Genomic DNA, 24,792 nt, shown 5'->3' on the forward strand with positions numbered 1-24,792 from the left:
CTGGGGACCAATTCTAACCCGGAATCCCCACGGACGCCCATAAAAATTCATAAAAATGGCTCATTCTGGGTGTTTTCGGGAGGGTGATATATTTTAGCATTTTGACATAAGCAATTCTGATTTTTTTTAAAAATACCGGTAGAGATAAACATATGAACATGAATTTGCTCCAAGATCATTTCCTGGAGTTTCAGCACACACTTATGCCAGCCATTTGACTGTGGTCTGTAAATAATCGAGTCTGGAACAGACAATCAAGTGATTGACAGCATGAGTATCGATCTACGCAATTGGGGTGCGATGACATGCATCAACAAAGCCAGCTAGCCTGACCACCCGATCCCTTTAGTCGATGTATATGATGTCAATCACTGGATTGTCTGGTTCAGAACCGATTATTTACGGACCGTTTTCATATAACTGGAATATTACAGAGTGCAGCGTTAAACAAACAAACAAACGAAACACAATACGTGTACCAACACGTGACACTGGCCTTGGTGATCACATTTTACGGTCGCTTCACTGTACGCTAATCGTAAGCGTAACGGTACTTTTAGTTCAGTGGGAAGATGGGGTCCCCATGCGCCTGAATGGTACATATTTTATATGGTATATTTTTGTAATCCCCATATTGTCTAGAAAATGAATTTTGATGTTCCCCAGGCGAAATATTGTCGCATGGTGCCCATTGGCGGCCATATTGGCGGCCATATTGGATTTCAAAGAAAAATATATAATCGGCATAACACTTGAACCAGAGGCGGCACTTAAACATATGAGAATATGAGACCATTTTTGTGAGTAATTAAAGCAAAAGAAAGTGATTGAAGTTGTTTTTTTCATGATTAAAATATCATTTCAACAAGTTGGGTACATTCAAACACGAAAAACGTGAACAAGTTACAAATATATATCTACATACAATGGGGCCCTATCTTACTACTCCAATCAAAGTATTACGGCGGAAGACACCACAGTGGGATTACACATGGTACCCATGTAGAGAACTGAACACGGGCCTCAGGCGTGACAGGCGAACACTATCATTCACTAGGCTGCGCGATCGCCCCTCGTCTATATATGTGGTAGAAGGTCTTTCACAATTATTTTTATCTTTAAGCCTTTTCTTCTATTAGTTACATTAGCTTTGCTTCTATTGGTTACATTACAAAAACTAGTAACTTATAGGGCATTAAAGGCAATTCAAAAGTTTGTTTAAATATAACATAAATATACAAAACGCCCAAATCGAATTAATTCTAAAACTATATTTATTTACATTTACAAGTGTCAGTGTCCGGTGCTGTGATTCTCTGTGGCGTCCTTTAGATGTGCCAGAACCTTTAGTCGTGGGTTCGCCGTGAAAGTTTCTAGGTTTGCCAACACCATGCAAAGGTTGTGGGTTTGCCAAGTCGTAGGCATATGACATGAATCGCTTCCGGCTTTCCTCCCATATCAAGCTTACAATCCGTGATATAACTAAAATATTGTTCAAAGAAATGTTAAACCAAACTCACTCACTCGTTTATGTCAAGTTGAAATGCCACAGTTTAGATCGTCAAAATCGTAGTTCAATAGCGAGCAGGCCCATGTTTGGTGTTAAGCGAAGAAGAATTATCTCCCTTGTCTATTGCCTTCGAGTGTTATGGATCGGTAATTGTAAACGCGTCAGCATCATCTAAACGAAGGATTTCTTGAAACTGGTTGTAAGCGTTGTCATAGCAGGTGCGTACGTACTTTCCGTGAAGGTCCGGGTTAGAATGGGTCTACATCAATCCATGTTTGTCGTAAGACGCGAGGAAAGGGATCGGGTGGTCATCGTATCCTAATTACGTGGATCGATGCTCATGGTGGCAATCAATGGTTTGTCTGGCCCAGAATCGATTATTTACAGACCAACGTATAACAGCTAGAATATTGCAGAGTGCGGCTTAAAACAACAAACAAACGAAAATATCGAGTAAGGATATGGTAGAAGCGCCGTAAAATATTCCCACCACGACTGCAAACGGCGTAAGGCATGTTGTGATGTATTTGTTGACTGCAGTAAGAAAGAAGTCAAAAGAAGTCATTGTACCCATGTCAGGAATCGAACCCGGGTCTTTGGGGTGACGAGCGAACGCTTTAACCACGAGGCTACCCGACCGCCCAAAAGAAGAAAGTCTTCAGTGTAGCACTGTTAATTTTCACATCCTTTCTTATGTTCCAAAACTGATACAAGAAAGCATTTAAGTCTTGGTCAAATGGTTTCAAATATTTTCCGGATTCCAAAATGCGTGAATGTTGTTTTAGTCAAGTGGGCAATAATGTGTGTGTGTGTGTGTGTGTGTGTGTGGAGAGAGAGAGAGAGAGGGGGGGGGGGGGGGGGGGGGGGGGGGGTGTTGAGTGATGGAGTAAATGAGTGAGGAGGGAAGATTTTGTTTGTTTGTTGTTTAATGCCGCACACAGCAATATTCTAGCTATATGACGGCGGTCTATAATAAGTCTGGACCAGACAATCCAGTGATTGATATCATGAGCATCTATCCACGCAATTGGGATCGATGACATGCATCAACCAAGTCAGCGAGCCTGACCACCCGATCCCATTAGTCGCCTTTTACCACAAGCACAATCACCTTTTACGGCAAGCATGGGTTGCTGAAGACCTATTCTACACCGAATCTTCACGGGTCGAGGAGGGAAGAGTAAAGTTGAGAAGGTGCCGAGTGAGAGAATCAGTGAGTGAGTGAGTGAGTGACTCTCAGTCACTTCTTCCCGGAAACAGACTGCTGGGGACTATTCTAACCCAGAATACCTACGTGCCTGAGTGAAGTGTGCGAGAGTTACGAGAGTCAGTGTGCACCAGTTTAGCATCAAGAGGATTTGCTAACAGCAGAAGCAATTATTTACCTCACCTTGCAGGGTTCCTGGGTTTGATCTCTGACACCCAGGGCGGTCGTGTAGCCTAGTGGTTAAAGCGTGCGCTCATCATGCCAAAGACATGGGTTCAATTCCCGACATGGGTACAATGTGTGAAGCCAATTTCTGGTGTTCACCACCACATTGCTGGAATATTGCTAAAAGCGGCGTAAAACCATACTCACTCTTTGACAGCCATTTTAACCACTCAATCCTCTGTGTGAAGAATGACAAGAGCAAACTGGTTGTACGGAGTATGCAAGTTTATTGAGTTTACAGAGAGACCATGAGAATCAAACTACCCATACAAACAAATGGAAATGTTGTGGTATGTACTTGCCAACCAAAAAATAGTGTAAAAATCTCAATATCTGGCAAAAAATAACAAAACATAACTCTCGTCATCACTCCATGGAAAACAACAAACACTGGTAGTGATACTAGTTGTTTGGTAAACATTCTTTGTTCCCACTATACCACTATTAAAATACAACATCCACAAATGTTTCTCGCTTTCTCATTCAAAGTTAGTACCGGTACATTTAAATTCCCAAACAACTCCACATTGTAAGGTAGTAACCATGGTAACGTAATACGTAGGCGTCAGATTTCATATCGTTTACATATTTTGAAGAGTTAGCAATAAAGCTGCTGAAGACAACTTATCATAACCAATCTACAGGGTTTGACAAATACATGTTCCTAAGATCAGTTCCACCGAACATCACTGTCGTATATACTACACAAAACAAGTTAAGAATACCCGCTGTTGGAAGGTTGTGTGTTGTAACACCCAGCAGCCATGACAGATTAACTAAAGTCATAGGAACAACATGGGGAGTTCTCTCCCTTTCAGTAGTACACAAATCAGGTTTGACAACAGCGATCATCGCTTCTGAACAATGTTATTTGATTTTCATACACAGATCTCTCACAACTTTATGTTTTCTTTAGTCAAATTGTACACGGTACAATCCATCATACAGTATATCGCACAGTGCATCGTACAGTATATCGTACAGTGCATTATACAGTTTACCGTACAGTGCACTGTACAGTATATTGTACAGTATATCATACATTATATCGTACATGACATCATACAGTATATCGCACAGTGCATCGTACAGTATATCGTACAGTGCATTATACAGTATATCGTACAGTGCACTGTACAGTATATCATACATTATATCGTACATGACATCATACAGTATATCGTACAGTGCATCGTACAGTATATCGTACATGACATCATACATTATATCGCACAGTGCATCGTACAGTGCATTATACAGTATATCGTACAGTGCACTGTACAGTATATCATACATTAAATCGTACATGACATCATACAGTATATCACACAGTGCATCGTACAGTATATCGTACATTGCATCGTACAGTGCATCGTACAGTATATCGTACATGACTTCATACAGTATATCGTACATGACATCATACAGTATATTATACAGTGCATTGTACAGTATTGTACAGTATATCGTACATGACATCATACAGTATATCGTACAGTGCATCGTACAGTATATATGTACAGTACATCATACAGTTCAGCATACAAAACACAAGACAATGGACCACCTTATTGCTGCTATAACTTGCCGTGATGAATCTCACAGACATAATCTTGTGGACCATCATATTTGTCAAACCTTGAAACTCAATTACCGGATAACTGGAATAAAATATTAAATTTAATTTTGAACATATTAAAAGAGACAACAACCTGAGGTCATACGGTATGGTAGCCTCAACAAACTCTCTTCCATCAGCAGCTATGGCTCTGAAAAAAGGATTTACCGGTATGCCCCAAATAAAAAGTCATTGATATTGTAAATCATGAAATTAATGCATCACCAAATTACCGCGAGTTCCAACCCCTAGCCTATGATCATGATAATGGGACATGAAATTAATGCGAGTCTCCATAGCTTGGCAATTTAGGAACGAGTCAGCAAAAAACAACACTAAGCCTTCCAAGATGTGGTCGTGTTGTAGCAGTTCCACATACTGATGGCTTCTTGCACACTTCTCCCCCTTCCCATGTGATCAGACTTCCAAGAAATCAAAAGCTGGCAACTCCAAATATGTCCTATTTAAATGATAGAGGTCAGGTCAACCGACAAAGATTCCAATGTTGTTATACGAAAAGGTTCCTCATGTTACACAAGTTTGCGCAACTCTTCAAACATAAATAGTGAGTATGGTTTTACGCCACTTTTAGCAATATTCCAGCAATATCACGGCGGGGGACACCAGAAATGGGCTTCACACATTGTGCCCATGTCGGGAATCAAACACGGGTCTTCGGCATGACGAGCTAACGCTTTAACCACTAGGCTACCCGATTGCTCCCTTAATAAGCTCCGGTATGTATTGAGTCTGATGTTGTGTACTGGATACTCTCACCACGTGGGGGAGCAGTGTTTTGCCAATACTAATATTAGCAAGATGCCAGGAACTAAGCCACCTTCATACACGGTTTGTGAGCAAACCAACCACACTCGACACGGTACTTGATGACAAGGACATATAACGCTCAACTGCATTGTCTATTGGGAGCTTGTTTAGTTGGTCCGTGAACCTCACACAGATAATAATAATGCGTCACTTAATCAATGCAAGCAAAGAGAACACATTTTTCACATTAAACTTATCCATGCATTAATTTCCTGATTTACAGTTTTCCATTAGATAAGATATAAATGTTTATCAAGAAGAAACACCCACATCTTTCAATCCTAAAAACAATTATGTTTTTCTCTTAAACAAAAGTATATCTGCAAAAAAGTTTTAAATAAAGTTTAAAAAAAAGGAAATGAAGTGCCCTAATAATCCTTTTGAGGCAATAAAAGACAGACAGTTTTGACTTCATGAAAAACAATCTCCTTGAAATTAGACCTTTTACCCTGATACAGTACCGCTTTGCATGAAGATCTGACACACCACCCACATACAGTCACACACTGTGAATTTCTAATTAATCTGCATCAAGGCTCCTAACTCTCGGTGCAAGTGAGCAAAGCATTCAGAGCACCATATCTGATTTCCATATCTTGAAATAAACATAATCAGGCAGTTCCAAATGGGGAAAAAATAAGGGAGGCACTATTTCTTGTGGATATTTTATCGGTTCTGAATGCCATGGCATCTCAACCCCAAAGGTTGAACTATCGAGGGTTAATTGGGCCCTCTGTGGTACAGAAATGAAACCAAATCATTTTAGAAAGCTCCCATATGATTGGCTCAAGAACCAATGCTGCCTTCGTGTAGATTGGATGTTCAATGATCACTGTGTCCACTTGACGCTACCAGCCATGGAGGTACGTCAAATCTTCGTGCAGAAATGAAGGGCATGAGAGTTAGGATCTGATTTTAAAGAGCTTGTATCAAACACAGAGTGGAATATATAGTCTTCAATAGGATCCCACAAAAGGCCCTTATAAACATGGTATGCATAACTAGGAGTGTAATAAACATGTACAGAAAATATAAAATTTGAATACAAAAACAAATCAATATAATTTTGGTATTAGGACTTCGCTTTGCAATCATTGCAACACAATGACAATCTGATAAATTACTTGTAAATGATCTGTAAAAAAAGCTGTAAATGACCTTCATTTGCCATGTCCCCTCGCTTATCCTGTCTAGCCAGTCCAGCCAGGTATAGCCTTTACCTTAGATTTCAGGCTCCTAATTTGGAAATCTCTGTTGCCAGTAAGATAAATTATCTGAATCACTTTGTAAAAGTTCTTGAAACAAAATTATAAGCACAAAAATGTTCAAAATAAGCCTATTTTCAGCGAGACAGAATTTTTATTCTTTTCATTCTTAAAATTAGGCACAGACTCAATCTCAATTTGATAACAAAAACATTGGTCTTGATACAAACAAAAAAATTCTGATCTGTAGTACAAAACCCAAACTATGAAACACTGATTTTCCAAAGGGGATTGCCAGACAGCAACATTTCTTTTAACCAGGCAATGATAAATAAAATAAATGCATCCAGCATTACAACAATATGAAACAAAGAATTGATAACACAAAACATGATTATGCTTTCAGAAACTATAACAGAGGCACACATTAAAACTTGAGCAAGTATTACCACATCAGCTGACTTCAATATCTCCCAGTGTCTCTTTTGCATACCTCACATCACTGTCATGTCAACATTCAACACTTCCTCTGTAAGGTGATGGTCAATGGCTTCAGATGTGATCTTGTAGAATAGGAATTCCATTGTTATGTTTGTTGGTTGTTAAATGCCACACTCAGCAATATTCCAGCTATATGACGGCGGCCGACTTCCTGAGGCAAGGGAGATAACTGACTGTAAAAGTCCGGTTTCCACCCTTGCTGAACTAGGCTGCAATTTCTGGGCTCAATCGGAGCGCCGCCATGGCTAGTACGAGTTATGTCCCTTTTTATGTCCCTCCTAATGACCAATCAGATTCCACCTCACATATCATTTGCATTTGCCTCAAAACAAAATGGCGGCACCCAATAAAGACGATCTGATCGATAATCAAAATCTATTTTGTAATATAAAGGGTCTTACTTCGTGAAGTGCATCAAATCATTTGAGCACCTTGACTAAAAATATGAAAAGATTTGGAAAACATCTGTAGATGCTGAGTTTGCGGCACACATGCTGTGCAAATCCTGCAATTGACCGAAATCTGCACGGCATGTCTTTTCGTGTCGTGATTTCGATTGGACTATGCAAGACTCGTTAGTCCAGCCAAAATATAACTCCATAATTCCAGCCTAGTTCGGAAGTGAAGGAGAGTGATAATAGTGAAGCCTTTATCGGGTCAAAACCAGCATCCAAGTAAGAGTTGTCAGCTGGGGTGTACGTTGGGACATTGTTCCACAACGTGCTGATTGTGCTTGGACAATTAGACGGCTGTCCTCGAGTAGTAGTTATAACATCACAATGGTTATAAAAGTTGTGCCAATCATATTGGTCGCAACATTCATAACAATCATAATTTGTTATAACAAATGACAATCATTTTGGTCATAAAGTCATAGTGGTTATAACAGTTTTGACAATCATAACATTTACAATCATAATGGTTATTACAATCCTTACTTTTATAGTTATAACATTTTTACCAATCATGATAGTTATACCAATCAATGTTATAACATATATACCTATCATGATAGTTATACCAATCAATGTTATAACATATATACCATTCATGATAGTTATACCAATCAATGTTATAACATTTTTTACCAATCATGATAGTTATACCAATCAATGTTATAACATATATACCAATCATGATAGTTATACCAATCAATGTTATAACATTTTACCAATCATGATAGTTATACCAATCAATGTTATAACATATATACCAATCATGATAGTTATACCAATCAATGTTATAACATTTATACCAATCACAACTGTTATAACGCTGTATTAGCCCTGGTGAACATGCATCCTATAATTACTGCATGTAACATCAAGATGAAAGATTGTTAACAACGACCACCATATTGGCCATGATTTGGATCAATATATATAAAAAATGAATGTCTTTACAAACTGATTACAAAACTGTCGCAGTAATCAAGTAAATAAACAGGTCAAACAGACCATCAGTCATCTCTGCGGCTCACCCTCCATCGTGTAGTTATTACGCTAGCCTATTATGCTGCTGCATCAGATCAAAACAGAATTATTATCTATCTGGGTGATAACACACACATATATATATATACCTCCTCTCTCAACTCACAAAACACAAGTTTCAGAAACATTTAGACACCTACAGCTGGAGTATAACTTCGCAACGCCCTTTCTATGATTACATATATCCAAACCCATGCATAATCTTAAAATATCTACCAGATTGGTTTATTTTGATAAATGTCCAACATACCACTGATATCTTCTGAAAGTGTGTGTGTGTGTGTGTGCATGTGTGTGTGTGCCTGCTATAGGTTTTGCTTTGTGTATTTCCAAGTGTCTGTCACATTGTGTACAGAAACAAACATGTTTGGTCGCATAATGAATGCAGGATAACAATTTAAATGATGAGTGAGTCATGTTTAACGCCGCTTTTAACAATATTCCAGTTATATCATGGCATGTCAGCTTAATGTGGGAGGAAAGCCTGAAGTGATGCAGGTCTCAGACATTTAACACTTTGGTGAAACCCACTAGCACGGGTATGGTGCTGGCAAACCTAGAAACATAATCGGGGCAAAGTTTTAAATGATGACTATTTGATATTTATGTATAGTACTGAAGCCCAACCTATTTCCAGCTGTATAGTTAAAGGGGTAGTTTGCCCCATGGTCTGATGCCCTGCCCTGCCTGGGTCTACTCAGGGTCATTGATACTATGGGTGAAACATGTCCCTATCCTTAGGGTCATGCTTAACTGCTAAATTGGTCTCCCTCGTGTCAGTTTTGAGGGACTTGAATTAATTGTGCTGAGACAGTCATACAACTGAAGCCTTGTACCCCTTTAATTGTTTCCTCCATTTGTAGAATTGTCAAAAACACACACCTATCAAGTGCAATATTACTAACGGAACATTATATAACAAATGCTGTAACAAAAGAACACAGAATATAAAGGAATATGTAGAATGATAAATCTGTTCAATCAAACAGCCCATGCTCCAGCACGGCCATACAAAACACAGCCTGGTCAGTAGTTGGGAGGGAGGAGGGAGGAACAGCCTTGTCAGTGGTTAAGAGGGAGAAGGAAGGAACAGCCTTGTCAGTAGTTAGGAGAGAGGGGAACTCAGAACATTCTGGTAAGTGGTTAGGAGGGAGGAACAGCTCGGTATGTAGTTAGGAGAGAGGGGAACTCAGAACATTCTGGTAAGTGGTTAGGAGGGAGGAACAGCTCGGTATGTAGTTAGGAGAGAGGGGAACTCAGAACATTCTGGTAAGTGGTTAGGAGGGAGGAACAGCTCGGTATGTAGTTAGGAGAGAGGGGAACTCAGAACATTCTGGTAAGTGGTTAGGAGGGAGGAACAGCTCGGTATGTAGTTAGGAGAGAGGGGAACTCAGAACATTCTGGTAAGTGGTTAGGAGGGAGGAACAGCTCGGTATGTAGTTAGGAGAGAGGGGAACTCAGAACATTCTGGTAAGTGGTTAGGAGGGAGGAACAGCTCGGTATGTAGTTAGGAGAGAGGGGAACTCAGAACATTCTGGTAAGTGGTTAGGAGGGAGGAACAGCTCGGTATGTAGTTTGGAGAGGGGGGAACTCGGATCAGGTTATAATCTCTTTGGACCAATCTGATATCAAATCTAGTCTTCAATGTAAATACAAAGCATGTCTCTGATTAATCAAGGCAGCTCCAATTTCCAAACTTTCCTCATCTGGACTCAAAGACTCATTACGAAACACACGAGAGCAATGGGTAAAACACAAATCATCATATTTTCATTTTAAAAAAACATCTTGTAAAAATGCATACCATCCAAATGATGTGAATATCATTTAAACAACATCTGACACAGTCACAACTGTCCACTCGATTGCTGCTGAAACATACGCAGGTCGTGGATCCTAAACACTTTGGCTAAACCACGTACACAGGCATATGGAGCTGACATGATCAGAATCGGGCAAAATCTAGGATTATCCTGGCATTCAAGGGACATAACTCTGCAAGTGTAGCATTGTAGACCTCATGGCCACAATGCCTCTTAAACTACAGGACCTGACAACCAAACTGAGTCTGGCTTGAAGTAATCCCACATCACAATAAAGCTTAATAGTTCCAAGATTGCTTCAGGTAACATTTATTTGTTTATTTGTTGTTTAACGCGACATTCAGCAATATTCCAGCTATATGACAGCGGACATAAAATAATTGAGTCTGGACCAGACATTCCAGTGACTAATATTGTGAGCAACAATACATGCCGCCGGGTTCAATGACACACCATCAAGCAAGTCCCTGAGACCACCACCCGAGCCATTTGTTTGTTGTCTTCTATTACACGTCTCTTTACCTTCTACTGACCGACAAGATAAAACAAAACAGTGACACCTGGTTAATCCGAACAAATAACCGAAAGGAATGTCCAGGTCTCCTCAAAAGATATAAGGTAACAATTCCTAGAAATCAGTAGTGAGTGAGTATGGTTTTACGCCGCTTTTAGCAATATTCCAGCAATATCACGGCGGGGGACACCAGAAATGGGCTTCACATATTGTACCCATGTCAGGAATCGAACTCAGGTCTTTAGCGGGACGAGCGAACGCTTTAACCACTAGGCTACCCGACCGCCCCTGGAAATCAGTAAGTGAGGTTGATTTAAAACCATTTCAAACAGTATTCAAGTTAAATAGCAGCAGGTCGACTTCACGAGCAAGAAAGCCTTGAAATACAGGATGTATTAGGAACAGAACCCTCCAGATTAACAGATTAACCCTCCAGGTGTCAGTGTATTGCTGGGGTCCCGGGTGGCGGCGTTAAACCCAACTCACTCACTCACTCAGTGTATTGCTATGGGGCAGGAGACTTGTAAAAATATGTATAGTAATGGTCGGTGGTCTTGTAAAATGTTGAATGCTGGTGTGGCCAGATTTTATTAGCGGTCTGCTAAAGCAAATAATTTAGAGTTATTGCCCTTGTATACATGAACAGGCTTGGTTCAAGAAGTTCCAGGATGGAACAGTATCTTGATGGGTAGCTTACCTCGATACGACAAGAGGGCGATTTGAGGCCTTTTCTAACCAGACTTGTGTCTTATCTGCTTGCCAGGTGTGGATTGGACACCTGTCTGGACTAAACGAATTACTGGCAGATGACAACACGATTCCAGGTTCAAGAAAGAGACAGGCTACCCTGACCACATTCTACGGTGACAAACTTGTGGACATTCATGAGTGCACTGACAGTAGTTATAGGGCCTGTTGCTTATTGCTGCTGAAACCTACTTCACCCATTGTATTGCATGTGTTTATTATATACCTAATCCTGTGGGTTTCAATAAAAATGTGCTGATTAGTGATTAATTTACTGATTCCACAATTTAGTTCCATACCAACTGATTTCTGCACTGACAGTTAGTTTTTAATTTGGAAATAACCTGGCAACAGTGTTTATACTGTAAATGAAGGCGTACTGGTGCTTATGAGACATACCAGCAACAGATATCAGTAGTAATAGCCCTAGACATGACACAATGAAACTAAATTAGTAATTAACAGAATTTTCTTTTTTTATAAAAATTATCCTGAATTCCGTAACGGGTATAAATTCTGACAATCCATGTGCATGAAATCATGATTGCAAAGATGGCTGCAAGATATCTTTGATTGGCAGCAACATACACACCCTGATTTGCTGAAACACTTACAGTGAAAAGAGACACCCCATGGTCCAGCCATGGGGACAGTGACACTGTCATGATCCACATGGCACATACAGTATACATCATTAACAAAAGGAACGAACGCTAATCAGGGATCATATCAAAAGTCTTTGCAGTATTTTCATGCACTTGTTGAAAAATGGTCAGAGAGATGTAATTATCCTCGTTGATCTGATCACTAGGGCATCTCCTTGCTCCAATAACATATGGACAAGAATATTTCACTGTGCACAAGATTAAGTAACAATAATATGTAATTAAATTTTCGTTGTGTTCATTGAAATTCCTGTATTCTGATTAGCTGAATTGGTCACGTGTTATTGCATTCATTTCCCAATGAATGTAAAAAATTAAGCCACGCCCACTGAGGCGCACTACTTTTATTACTTCGGAATGTCGGGGAATCGCAATATTACAGTCGAGGGAATTCCCCTTCTGCTCACGTGTATCGTCATGCACAGGACATTTAGCGACATTCATGCATACTCATTGTCCAATCAAACCTTTGAAACCCAAGGCCGAGAATGAATGAAACAGCAAATGTGCAGGCTTGCTCGCCTGTTTTTTATCTGCTCGCCTAGCATTTTTCCAACTGTGTTTTACCGTAATCAGGGAAGTAATGTTTGAATCTGGCGGTAACTGACCATGTAATTTGAAACCGCCGCCTTCTCCCGGACATATTTCTTCCAGTTCGTTACAGTCTGACTGTTGCAGTTCTTTTCGCCTCTTGTCTTAATTGACAGGTCCAATGAACATTGTTTTGATCCTGCTCTCCGTTGATTGGCTACTGACTGTGTAGGCGTGTCAAGTTATGTGCATAAATTAAACGATCGCCTGATTCATGTCACGCCACAGTATGTATTCCTACACTTGGAATGTTTATCAATCTCGTCATTTTTGTCTGTTTTGATATATATAACTGTTTTTGGTTAAACTATTGTAGACAGAACATGTTGTCGAATTTAATTATAAGCATTGACTGTATTTTTTTCGGTTCATTGAGGTATGAATAAAAAAAACAATGTGCAAACTTTTGTAAGAATCCGCTACACGGATTCATACAGTTTGCACATTGGTTTTTAGATTCATACCTCAATGAACCGAAAAAAATACACAGTCAATCCTTAAGTAAAATAACCTTACTTATGTCATAATTAGTACAAAGACATACTTCTTGATGTGAAATAGCCATTAGGGAAGAGAAATGGTTGTACATAGGCTCACACACAGGGCACGTCACATAATATGTCCCTTGAGCTTGGCAGACAACTTATAGTATCAACAAGCACCATCTTTTAATGTTTGGAACTATGCAGACATGGGTTCGAACCATCCACCTTCTGCTCTGCAGTAATAAAATCTTGCATACATAACAGCGCGGTAATCATGGTAATAAATGCTGATAAATATTTCATTTCCTAAAAAAGGGAAAAGAATTAATACAGTAGAAGACTTTTGATATGATCCCTCAAATTACAATAATCATGGTCTGTGTAACCATGGTAACAGTTTGGCAAAATACATATATGGAATATAATGGCATTTGATATTAATCCCTGGTTCTTTATGTTCAACACAGACAACATCTAGAAACCATCGTGGACAAGGCTGACATACTCAGCTACATGATGTGTCTATGTACAAAGCCTTGACTTACAGTACAACAGCTCATTGGAATAGCATCATACAGGCTGGATGTCAATATCAATCACATTTGGCCAATCAGGATATACATCTCTATATTACCCATGTGGACATTATGTAAAGTTATTCTGAACTTCTGGTGACTGACTCCAAATGGGAGCAAAAAGCTAAATGATTCATCTAGCATCATAATAATAATAATAATAATAATCATCATCATCGTCGTCATCATCATCATCATCATCATAATTAAAAAATAAAATAAATAAAATACTACTACTAATAATAAAAATAAAATAATAATAATAATATGTATGTGATTATATCAGCAGGAGAATGGTCAGAAGAACTTAAAACAAGATCCATTATTTTAATGAGTTAGCACTGTTACCCTTCACTTAGGATTGACTTCTTATTATATCAATGCCTTGTGGTCATTTCTTGGCTGAAAACTCACTATCATTCTCTATTATCTAGTGTACTATATTTCCATTCCAGTATGGTACATACCAAGGACCTATTTCCCAGTCACTTTGTCTTCAGTCACCTTGAATAACCCATTGGTAAGAAAATAATTAAATTTATCATTGTCATTCAACGCTAAGTCCAAGTTACACTGCTCTTTACTGCCTGAAACTAACATCAATATTTTCAGGACTCGACTCACCAAGTGAGATGTCACAATTACAACCAGGACATATTGTAGCATAAGAACATATTGAAAACAGCTTTCAAAGCTCATGTAATGACAGTATCCAGATTCATTAAACATATCTAGCGACAGCTTGAACGAGACTGCAAATTTGAATGTTTCTCTATTCCAAACTCCTGAAGAGGCATTTTGACTTGAAGTTGGTTTCAACATTATGAGTGACAAATATTCTGTGCTAAGTACCACTTGTGATGTGAGATGGAGCTAGTGTATATATCATACCAGAATGATATACAATACCGTTGATAATCAACGACTCAATTATACTCAACCTGTTTCAACAGCCAGATTGATTGAAAAAATAAATTCCTATGGATTTTCTACAAAACATTCTAAAAAATCCTTGCTTTGTATAAAGCTGTTTTCCCTCGGTTCAGTAAGTCACCTTGATCACATGATCATTTGTGTTTCCATAGTTACGGGAAACTGGCCATTGTAACGTTACTGCTGTATCCACACCAAGACATTACATCACATGATCGTGTGTTTCCATAGTTACGGGAAACTGACCATTGTAACGTTACTGCTGTATCCACACCCAGACATTACATCGTCATGCTGGTCAGACATCACCCAATCTCATGACAATCAGATCTTTGAGCTTGCTACCACTACATGTATGTCACGGCTGACCATCAACACCAGACTGCCAACTTCAGAGTTGTGACATAAAACTACTGGTTTCAACAACTGATTGTTTCTCCGACAATGGTTGGTCCGTGTTAAGGTATGGGAGTTGCAGTTGGCACATGCCTTGATCGCTCTGTGTGCCTCGACTCGAGGCCACATTACAAGAAGTGATCCCAACAAGGAACACAGCAAGTCTATGTAAAAGCACAGGCACTACGAGAGCCACACGCAATAGCAGCTCCATTGTCCCCTTGGCCCATCCACAACTGCAAGTAGGATTTTTCTAAGGGTAGACTTAAGTTGGAGTACGGAGATTACGACAATCGTAAGGGATGCAAAGCGTACAAGGTTACTAATGTCTTCATCCTTTAGTGGAATGTGTCCTACTTACAAAGGAATGTCCCTGAATATAATGGTGCAATATTATCTTAGTCCTCTAGCATTATAAATGACAATTATCCCAGTTTCCTTGAAAAATGTTTGTCATTTAAACAACCTAACAAATCATATTTGTGAGGATATTGGTAGACAAAAGTTAAAAAATATTGGTACTGTAAAACATTTTTTACACATATTCCAATCATTTAACCTAACAAAGGGTGACACAGAGTTTTATCTGGGCCAACCTTGAGGCCGATATGATACCTCTGCAACAAACATCAGTAAAATTACTAAATTGGAATTAAATACCTTCCAAATTCATGTTAACGTAGAAAACACTATGTCTTGGCCTTATAGACTTGCACTGATAACGTTGCAAAACATCATGAACAGAAAGAGACAGCCTTAATGGTTAGTTGTAGACGATGGCTTAAAATGCTGGGAATACATTGGTAAAATACATGAGAGAATTCTAAAACATCCGAATACCTAGCAACATAATGACGTTTTCCCTATTTGCAGCAATTGAAACATTTTTAGTCCTTATAATGATAATATATAGCAAAACCCTAACAATGGCACATTTCTGCTTGTCCTCATGACACCTTAACTATTGGGAAGTTTGCAAGGGCTATAGGCTTAGTGCCAGTTTCTCTCACCGATTTGCCTCCCAAAGGACATTTAGTTTCGACTCTGAGATGATTGGCTGTACAGCCCGGATCCTGGTAGGCAGATTCACCTGTACAGCAGTACGTTACGACTGACTCCCTATTCCCAGCTGATTAACAATCCACAGATGATTAAACCCCATAGGTTTAATGTGATGTCCTAAGGCAGCTGGGTTTTAGAGTTGTCAATCTAGAAAAACTACACAAAATATTGGATGAATTCATACATCTAAGCCACTATATACAGATTTACGGAATACATTTCACTGACACATCTTCTATCCAATCAAGAATGTAGGATGACCAGCAATCCTTAAGGATCAGACAATGAAAAGCATTCATGACAATGATTGACAGACATCAAAGGATTGATGACAATGATTGACAGACATCAAAGGATTGATGACAATGATTGACAGACATCAAAGGATTGATGACAATGATTGATGGACATCAAAGGATTGAACACTTTCTCTGCTTGCTTCTTCTCCGGTTTCTTTGTTTCTTCAAATCTATTGGCTGTGACCTGCAGCAACAACAGAAAAATATGGTTTTGTTTTTTGTTTGTTTGTTTGTTTGTTGTTAACGCAGCACTCAGTAATATTCCAGCTATATGACGACGGTCTGTAAAATAATCAAGTCTGGACCAGACATCCAGATCCAGTGATTGACATCATGAACATCGATCCACGCAATTTAGATCGATGTCATTTATCAACCATGTCAGCGAGCCTGACCACCCAATCCCGTTAGTCGCCTTTTACGACAAGCATAGTCACCTTTTACGGCAAGTATGGGTTGCTGAAGACCTATTCTATCCCGGATCTTCACGGGTCAGAAAAATAGGGAAATAAAATACCAGGAAAACATGACACATCAAAAAGATGTCGACTGATTCATGTTTAAATATTTTGTTCCTTTTTCAAGACCATCCCTCCTCTAATATTGCACCTGCCTATATATATTTGTTAAGCACTGTTAAGAAACAATTTGTTCAACTCAAAAGGTTGTTGCAAGAATATTTCGATCTATGCAGCAAAACAATCCAGTTAATAATACTCGACACTTTACGGGTATGATAAAATGTAGTGAGTGAGTGAGTTGGGTTTAATGCAGCTTTTAACAGTTTTCCAGTTGTATCACGGCGTGTCAGCTTAATGTGGGAGGAAAGCTTGAAGTGATGCATGTCTGGGACGTTTACCACTTCAGTGAAACCCATGAAGCATGGGTATGGTGCTGACAAACCAAGAAACATAATCAGGGCTAAATGGGATTCGAACCCACAATCATAGGTTTCTGGCGTGCCCAAGGGACACAACTCTACACAGCGAATTGCAGCACCTTAGACGACTGGGCCACCCATACCCCCTGATAAAATGTAAGCAACCATGTAACCGGGTGACTGATCCAATTTAGTCAGCAATGAAGTTCTGGGTTCCGTTCCACAAAGTGATCGTCACTTCCATACTTAAACTTTGTGGAACGGGACAATGGAGACTTATTCTAACCCACGACCCCATTGAGTTTTCAATAAATACACATCACTTTGGAAAGCATGCAAGATGCTACACTGCTGCAACAAAACTCATTTGGTGGAAATGATGATCTATGCAGAACCTTTCTCATTAAAATCAGATCTTAGTTTTCGCTACCAATAAACAAAGATCTGAGGACACTCCATTACGGTTCACGTCAGAACGACCTTTCGCGAATTCTGACCGACCAATGAAATGACTGACAAGAAATCGACATTAGCCAATCAGAAGGCAGCTTTCTCGCACTTTACGACACTAGTTTCAAACTGGCGACTACGCTCCGAAACATATTTTGACGTATTCTCGATGAAAAAAATTATAACTGATAAGAACATTCTGGAACATTATAGATGGCCTAGATTGTATGGATATAATCATAAAACCTGTAACTAGATATTTCGTGGTTGCATGATTAGAAAACACATTCCGACTGACTTTCATGATCTGGTAAGCGATGCTCTGATTGGTTTGATGAAAGGTCGTTCTGACGTGGCCCTTAATGGGATGTCCTCATATCTTTGTTTAGCGATAGCGAGACCTAAGATCAGATTTTAATGAGATCTCTGCAGAACATCCTGGACCTCGTCAGACCTCCAGCGTACCTGATAACTCGGACCACTTCATGGAAGGCAAAGTCTACATTAAGGGGTGGGTCCTTGGCACTGGTTTCAATGTAGGTAATCTGCAATACAAAAGACACACATACAACAATCACTCATTTTGCTACAGACAAATGTCGCTTAGATTGTTTAGGTCACTTTTATGATTTGGGCAATTCTTAACCCCATTAAAATCAGATATTGGGTTTTTAAATTTTTCCAGTGATTTGTACACAAGCATGATAAATTGGGTAAAGGTGAATTATTTTGCAGATTTTATGCAAATACATAGCCTATCTGGAGGTCTGTATGTTATCACTTTCCCGCAAGTAAACGTTTCTGTTACATTTCATTCCAGACAAAGTTTCATAAATACATGAGGTGGGTTATCTCCCCTGAATACGGGCAACGTACACGCAGCTCAGATGCGAGATCTCTCCCGAGGTCTTCGCTGACTTTTCTCTGGTGCACTAAGTCCACTTTGTTGCCCACAAGGATCATGGGATAGTTGTTCCTGCAACCATGGCAACAAGGAGTCAGAAAAACAAAACAAAAAAAACAACAGAAAATGTAGGCCTGCCCGCTAACATACAACATTTTCCTGATTGGCTGATAATGAAATGGACGGGGCTTGTGTTGCATCAGTCCTTTAAATGATGTAACTGACTGGGTAGTGTTGTCTACAGTTTTATTGTGTTCATGATGATCAAATATGCAGTCTGTGAACCTATCATTGTTGACATATTTATTCACGTGATTAATAAAGATGGTTTTCAATATTTTTTGTGGATTTACACACCGTTTATTTACGATTACTATATCCTCATACAAGCAAAACATATTGAAGTCAATTCCTTATTTAATCAAACAAATACATCACAAACCACCATGTTAACATGGTTAACATTGCTAAACATTTTAAAGAATTGCGCGACACTTACAACAAATTTGCATATGGAATTATCATGAAAATGGTCCATTTACCTGTCTTTTACCCGTAATATTTGAGTGTGGAAGTTCCTGATGTTTTCAAAGCTCTGTTTGTCTGTGACGGAGTAGACGAGGAGGAATCCGTCCCCTTTCCTCATATACTGCTCCCGCATGGCACTGAATTCCTCCTGTCCTGCCGTGTCCAGCACTGAAACAGTCGGAAACAAACGTAAACAATAACATCACAGAGCTACAGATAAGCTGCGTTTTTTTGTATAAAAAAATGTTTTGCCCCCAAATTACTATCAATAAACTTGCGTACGGAAATGCATGCATTAAATAGAAAACTCAATTGTTTGAAAACAGCATGCGTAAATCCTCAATGAAGCCTTTCCAGCATGTGTACAACGGAGCTAATATCATGAATATCCTAAACACAGTTACGCGCTATTTTACTTTACAAGTCCTGCCTATATTTAGAACCGTTATCATGGTTATACACATCTAAAACATTATTTAATTTTTTTTAAATCTCAAAATGCTTACTCATTTTGGGAAAAACCCAATAGTATTGGTTATCCAATGATAAAAGTTATAACCCAATTAAAATAGAAACCTTCGAGTAAAAGCTCAATTGCTCAAACAGCTATCAGGAGCTCTGACAGCAGTAAATGCCAGTAAACGTCTGTAAAGCCGTGGATAAACAGTGGACATACATACAGACGATGCTTTCTAAAGTATTTTGATTCATTCATACAGCCCGTAACAGTAGTTTTATGATTAAAAAAAATATTCTGTAAACAATGTAACATAACAATCTGAATATTTTATTTTTTTATTACGTGTTTGTATCGTTATCTATCGCGTAGTTGTCCGATTTTTTATCACGAACGCTGATACTACTTAATTTCATTTATGCGACATACTCGTTAATCTGACATACTCGTTCATCTGACATAATCATATGCAACCAAACATGTTGGATTGACGGGACCTGACTGTAGTTGAACATTACACTTAACAGATCAGCTGACAAAAATTTCACAACTGAGAGAAAAAAATTTGAAATGTTAAGATCAGGCTTTTTGTTCTGCCAAGTCTGCCATATGACCTTTAATGGAGTCGCTGACTCCCCTAGAACTGCACCTCATGTTGTAATGAAAGTGTCATTGATACACTTACATTAGCTACAGCACAGACCGTGTTCATGTTTAAACTTACCTTACAAACAATAATAAACAAACTTGTCTGAAATCGTGAGCATTATGGGAAGGGAAGTAACTCCTGAGTCAGAGCTGTACCTTCCAAGTAGTAGACCCATATCAGAAGAGAACAGGTGCAAAGTCTGTTTCATGATTGGAAGTTTCAGACATCATAGACTTGTTCATGATGTTAGAACAATGTAGAGAAACAATGACAACAACTACATCAACAACTACAACTACTACCGTCAACATGGACGACAACATATGATGATGAGCATGGTAAGTGAAAAACGTCATGATTGTGGAATTCCAGACTGAAAATCAACAGTTGGTCATGATGGTTGCCATGACTACTATAAGATGACAGCTCTCTCCATGACACAACTAGCAGTTTTCATTTTCAATTTTAAACCCACAGTTCCCACTGTATTCCGCGATTGTGGAATATTTTTCAGAAATGCCATTCAATGAAGAAATGTACCTGTCTGGCAGTAAATCTTTCATAGTCAAAAACTGTGCATAGGTATATTGAAATCATTATTTGAACAGTGCATTGTACTAATTAAATCATACCAAATAATTATTTGAAGTGTTTGTGTTATATCATGTATATCGGAAAAAGTAAAAACAATTTATAAACAATCTTGTCAACATTTTACATTTTGAGAAAAAGTCAAACGAATCTATTTCGTTTTGAAGTGAAGTTGGCTGTTGTATTATTGCTTTCAAAAAGTGCATGTCTGTATGTTTACACTAGTGGTCTCCAGATTCAATTCAATATCTATTCTAGCCACGGATAACTTTATCATCAAAATGCCTGCCACAAGTCAAGTGATGCAATACTAGGAAAGTAACTAAAACTAAACTTAGAAGTTGGCAGCAATATGTGCAGAATCATAAAAATGTGGTTGCAGAGTTTACAAACACTGAGCGCAGAATTTGGATTTTTTTGGGGGGCCATGGAATACAGCGGGGACTGATGACAGTACTTTGTCTGGGCCTCTCCATCAGCTGACCATGCTGACGGGGATATTGTAGCAGGAATCAGAAAGCATCCTGAACACATTGCAAAAGCACATTTGTCTCACGTAGTTCAGAATGTACGCAGTACTTTTAGTGTCTAAACGTCAAAAGTGTAATGGAAGATGCTTTTCGGATACTTTCAGAAAAAGAATGATGAAAAGGATGAGTAGTTACCATGGTTACTATGGCAAAAACCCACAATTTTGTTTTTTGACAGACACATGTATGTTTCATAACTTCCTGACATCTGAAGTTTGCTATCAATAATTTCCAAAGCCTTGTATTTATTACTTGTTACATTAGATTGGTGTTAGATTGGTGTGAACATATTACATGAGACAGGTGTTAAATAGAGAATCTCACCCAAGTGTCTTTTGATATCAAATATATCAACATGAGTTGAAAAAAGTGGGAAAACTCTGAGGGTGAGATTTTATTTATCACCCAACATCATTCTTCTAACGTTTTCAGTATGTAGACAGTAATAAGCAGTGTCTTAAGTGTAAAAAGTACTGCTAACAACTTCAGTAGCAGAGCCATTGGTGTTGTCATTTGCTTGTGATGCCATGGTAACCAATGACATCACAATGGTCCGCAAAGCATTGTGATGCAATTTTATTGCAGCAATATCTTCAATGTAGATATGGGTTGATCTCACCCAAGCAATATCTCCTGTGGGAGCCAGTTTGGGATGATAAATATTGTTTAATGACAAATGGGTGTGAACCTACATCTATGCATGCTAAGTCCAACCTAGAATCAACAAACACCAATTTATTCTTGGATGTAAAACACTTTGGAGAATGCTGCTGATCTGCTGAACATGCTGGATGAATGTTTATTACACACACCATCAACTTGTCAGTTCTTTTAGCATGTTACTATGGTTACAGGCAAATGAAATCGGTCCTGACTATCCATCAATCTGCACTATCTGATGCAAGACCATAATTTTCACCTTTCTTCAACATGTTCAAGAGTTGCTGACAATGATTTATAGTTAGCGCTGGGCTGGACAAACTAGAATGATAATCATAATCAGCTGATAATGATAATAACATTCGATATTGTCATAACAAATGAAAGAATATCATGAATATGGAGAAATTGTGGCCCATTGAAATCTATGCATGTGAAAGCAGTGTTTGGATAGACTCTCCATTTGCGCTTCTCAATCAACCAATCTTTAAAGAAACTTCACAAATATTATCCTACTGAAACTGAAAGTGGCTCAAACACCAGACATGAACATGGATAATAACATGGTTAGTAGAATAATACATTGCCGAACAAATGATGTTTAGTTTGTAGAGACAATAAACAAGTGTTTTGGTTATGAAATTTCATTTTGAAGTGACATGTTTACACTCTGACACAGGTGATAGCAGTTTGCTAACAAGTAACATTGCCTGTGGTGGGCTGTTTAAACAGAACCAATAACATATATGCCCATTGATGGTGAGATGAAATGGGGTTTGATGCCTCATTCTAGATTATTTGCACTTATATAGCAATGTGCTATACTGATTCCCGAGCCAACCAGTCCTTGTTTTATCAATTTAATGCTGAGCACCAGGTAGGGTGACAAGAAGTGTACCATATTTAAACATCTTTTGGTATGGTGAGGTCGGGGGACTGAATCACTGTCTTTCTGCTCTCTGGGCAGGCACTTTACCATGTCTACTCATTAGACCACAGTGGCATTCCATGTTGATGGTAGATAAACATAACAATGTACCAGAATGGAACAAACATTGCGTAGTGTATTGTAATCTGTATGTACAAGTCAACAATACCACATGGTACCACCAATATATGTATTGCGATCTTTGGCATATCATTAATACTTTGATTGACGTATCAATATTCATACACCCATGTTATAACCATGTTTATACACCGGGTTATAACCGACATGTCCACATGACAGTGAATCTAAAGTCGTGGTTGTAGCATTCGTGTATCACTGGAAAGATATCTCGACTCATTCCTAGATCTTCTAACCAATGTTGCCGATGAAACAGAAACAATCACGCGGATTTTAAGCAAAGAGGGGTCAAGCATCGGTGACAACTTACCGTCCAGAATACACCACTGTCCGTCTATATCCGTGTGTTGAATGTATGAATCTTCAATAGTGGGATCATAGTCTTGAACAAACATTTTCTGAAAGAACTGAATAGTCAGGGCTGATTTGCCCACACCACCATCGCCGACCACCACCAATTTGAAAGTGGCCAAGTTATCGTGAGGTGCCTTCGACATGGTTTAGTCTTCTTACACAGCTGTGTTCGGGTAACTAACCAAAACGTATCATTTATAAAACCTTTCGCTGTTAGTTTATCTATCCAGTCAGGTTTGTAGTGTGTATTTGGCCATTATCTCGTCCAAACACTGGCAATGTAAGAGACTGAATGTGTGAAAGCTTTGCTACTTCCTGTACACCGTCCTTGACCTTCAAACACTTGCTCACTTCCGGAAACGCACTTCCTGATGACGAAAGGAGTTGTCCTTTCTCGGTCGGTAAGACCTCCGTGCCGTCTTGTGCCAATCGCTTAGTTCGCGGGTCGAGCCCACTTTGAGTCGAAGAGTGACTTTTCAACAAAAGTTGTTTTCTCTTCCGCACAACCTAATGAGAAGGTCAAATAACTTTTGTGTGTTGTCGTTTTTTTCCACTTTCTCCGTTTAAGATCCACGGAAAATATCCACAAAACAGAACAACGCAGTAAAACTCTGACCTACATAAACAAGATAAAGTTACTAATATCCTGACAAGTGTATTTACCACGTCACTGTTATTTCGCAAGTTCTACAGATACAGGTCTGCGATCGTGTCGACGGCCTGCAGTATTCGAACTCTATGGCCCAACTAAGTTCACCCGACCTATTTATTCATGTAGTATAGTGACTTCTATATTTAAATTTGGATTTGATTGGATAAGCTGACGGGGATAACACCCGTAAATACCGCAGCTGAACGCGGTGGGGCGAGCATGGCAAATACCGGATCAACAAAGCTATCGACACACGATCTAGACTTGCACAAGTCTCCGTTACAACATATCAAGTTCTGAATGTACAGTGTCCTTTAAACATCATTGCAGACTGAGTGGCATAATCATACAAATACATAGACGGATAGCAAGTGTGCAATGGAACATTGTG

General features: G+C 38.9%; 1 protein-coding gene across 1 annotated transcript; it reads right to left on the minus strand.

The window, feature by feature from the left end:
- Positions 1 to 13,457: 13,457 nt before the first annotated feature.
- On the minus strand, positions 13,458 to 24,512 carry LOC124117886 (ras-related protein M-Ras-like). Its single transcript, XM_046479925.2, has 5 exons — positions 23,706 to 24,512; positions 19,454 to 19,607; positions 18,884 to 18,983; positions 18,473 to 18,552; positions 13,458 to 16,861 (listed from the first exon to the last, which is right to left on the minus strand). The coding sequence occupies exons 1-5, from the start codon at positions 23,890 to 23,892 to the stop codon at positions 16,789 to 16,791; spliced, it is 594 nt and encodes a 197-aa protein (XP_046335881.1). The 5' UTR covers positions 23,893 to 24,512; the 3' UTR covers positions 13,458 to 16,788.
- Between the last annotated feature and the right edge of the window lie 280 nt (positions 24,513 to 24,792).

The sequence above is a fragment of the Haliotis rufescens genome, unplaced genomic scaffold (assembly GCF_023055435.1).
Source record: "Haliotis rufescens isolate VD_foot unplaced genomic scaffold, xgHalRufe1.0.p SCAF_10, whole genome shotgun sequence".
Lineage (NCBI taxonomy): Eukaryota > Metazoa > Mollusca > Gastropoda > Lepetellida > Haliotidae > Haliotis > Haliotis rufescens.

Bases quoted from the DNA above. Each gene is read 5' to 3' on its own strand.
- LOC124117886 (XM_046479925.2), bottom strand. From the start codon at position 23,892: ATGTCGAAGGCACCTCACGATAACTTGGCCACTTTCAAATTGGTGGTG. The intron at 18,553-18,883 runs GTACGTTGCCCG...TTTGTATTGCAG, and splicing joins ATCTCGCATCTGAGCTGCGT to ATTACCTACATTGAAACCAG. The intron at 16,862-18,472 runs GTACGCTGGAGG...TTGTTGCTGCAG, and splicing joins GAAGTGGTCCGAGTTATCAG to GTCACAGCCAATAGATTTGA.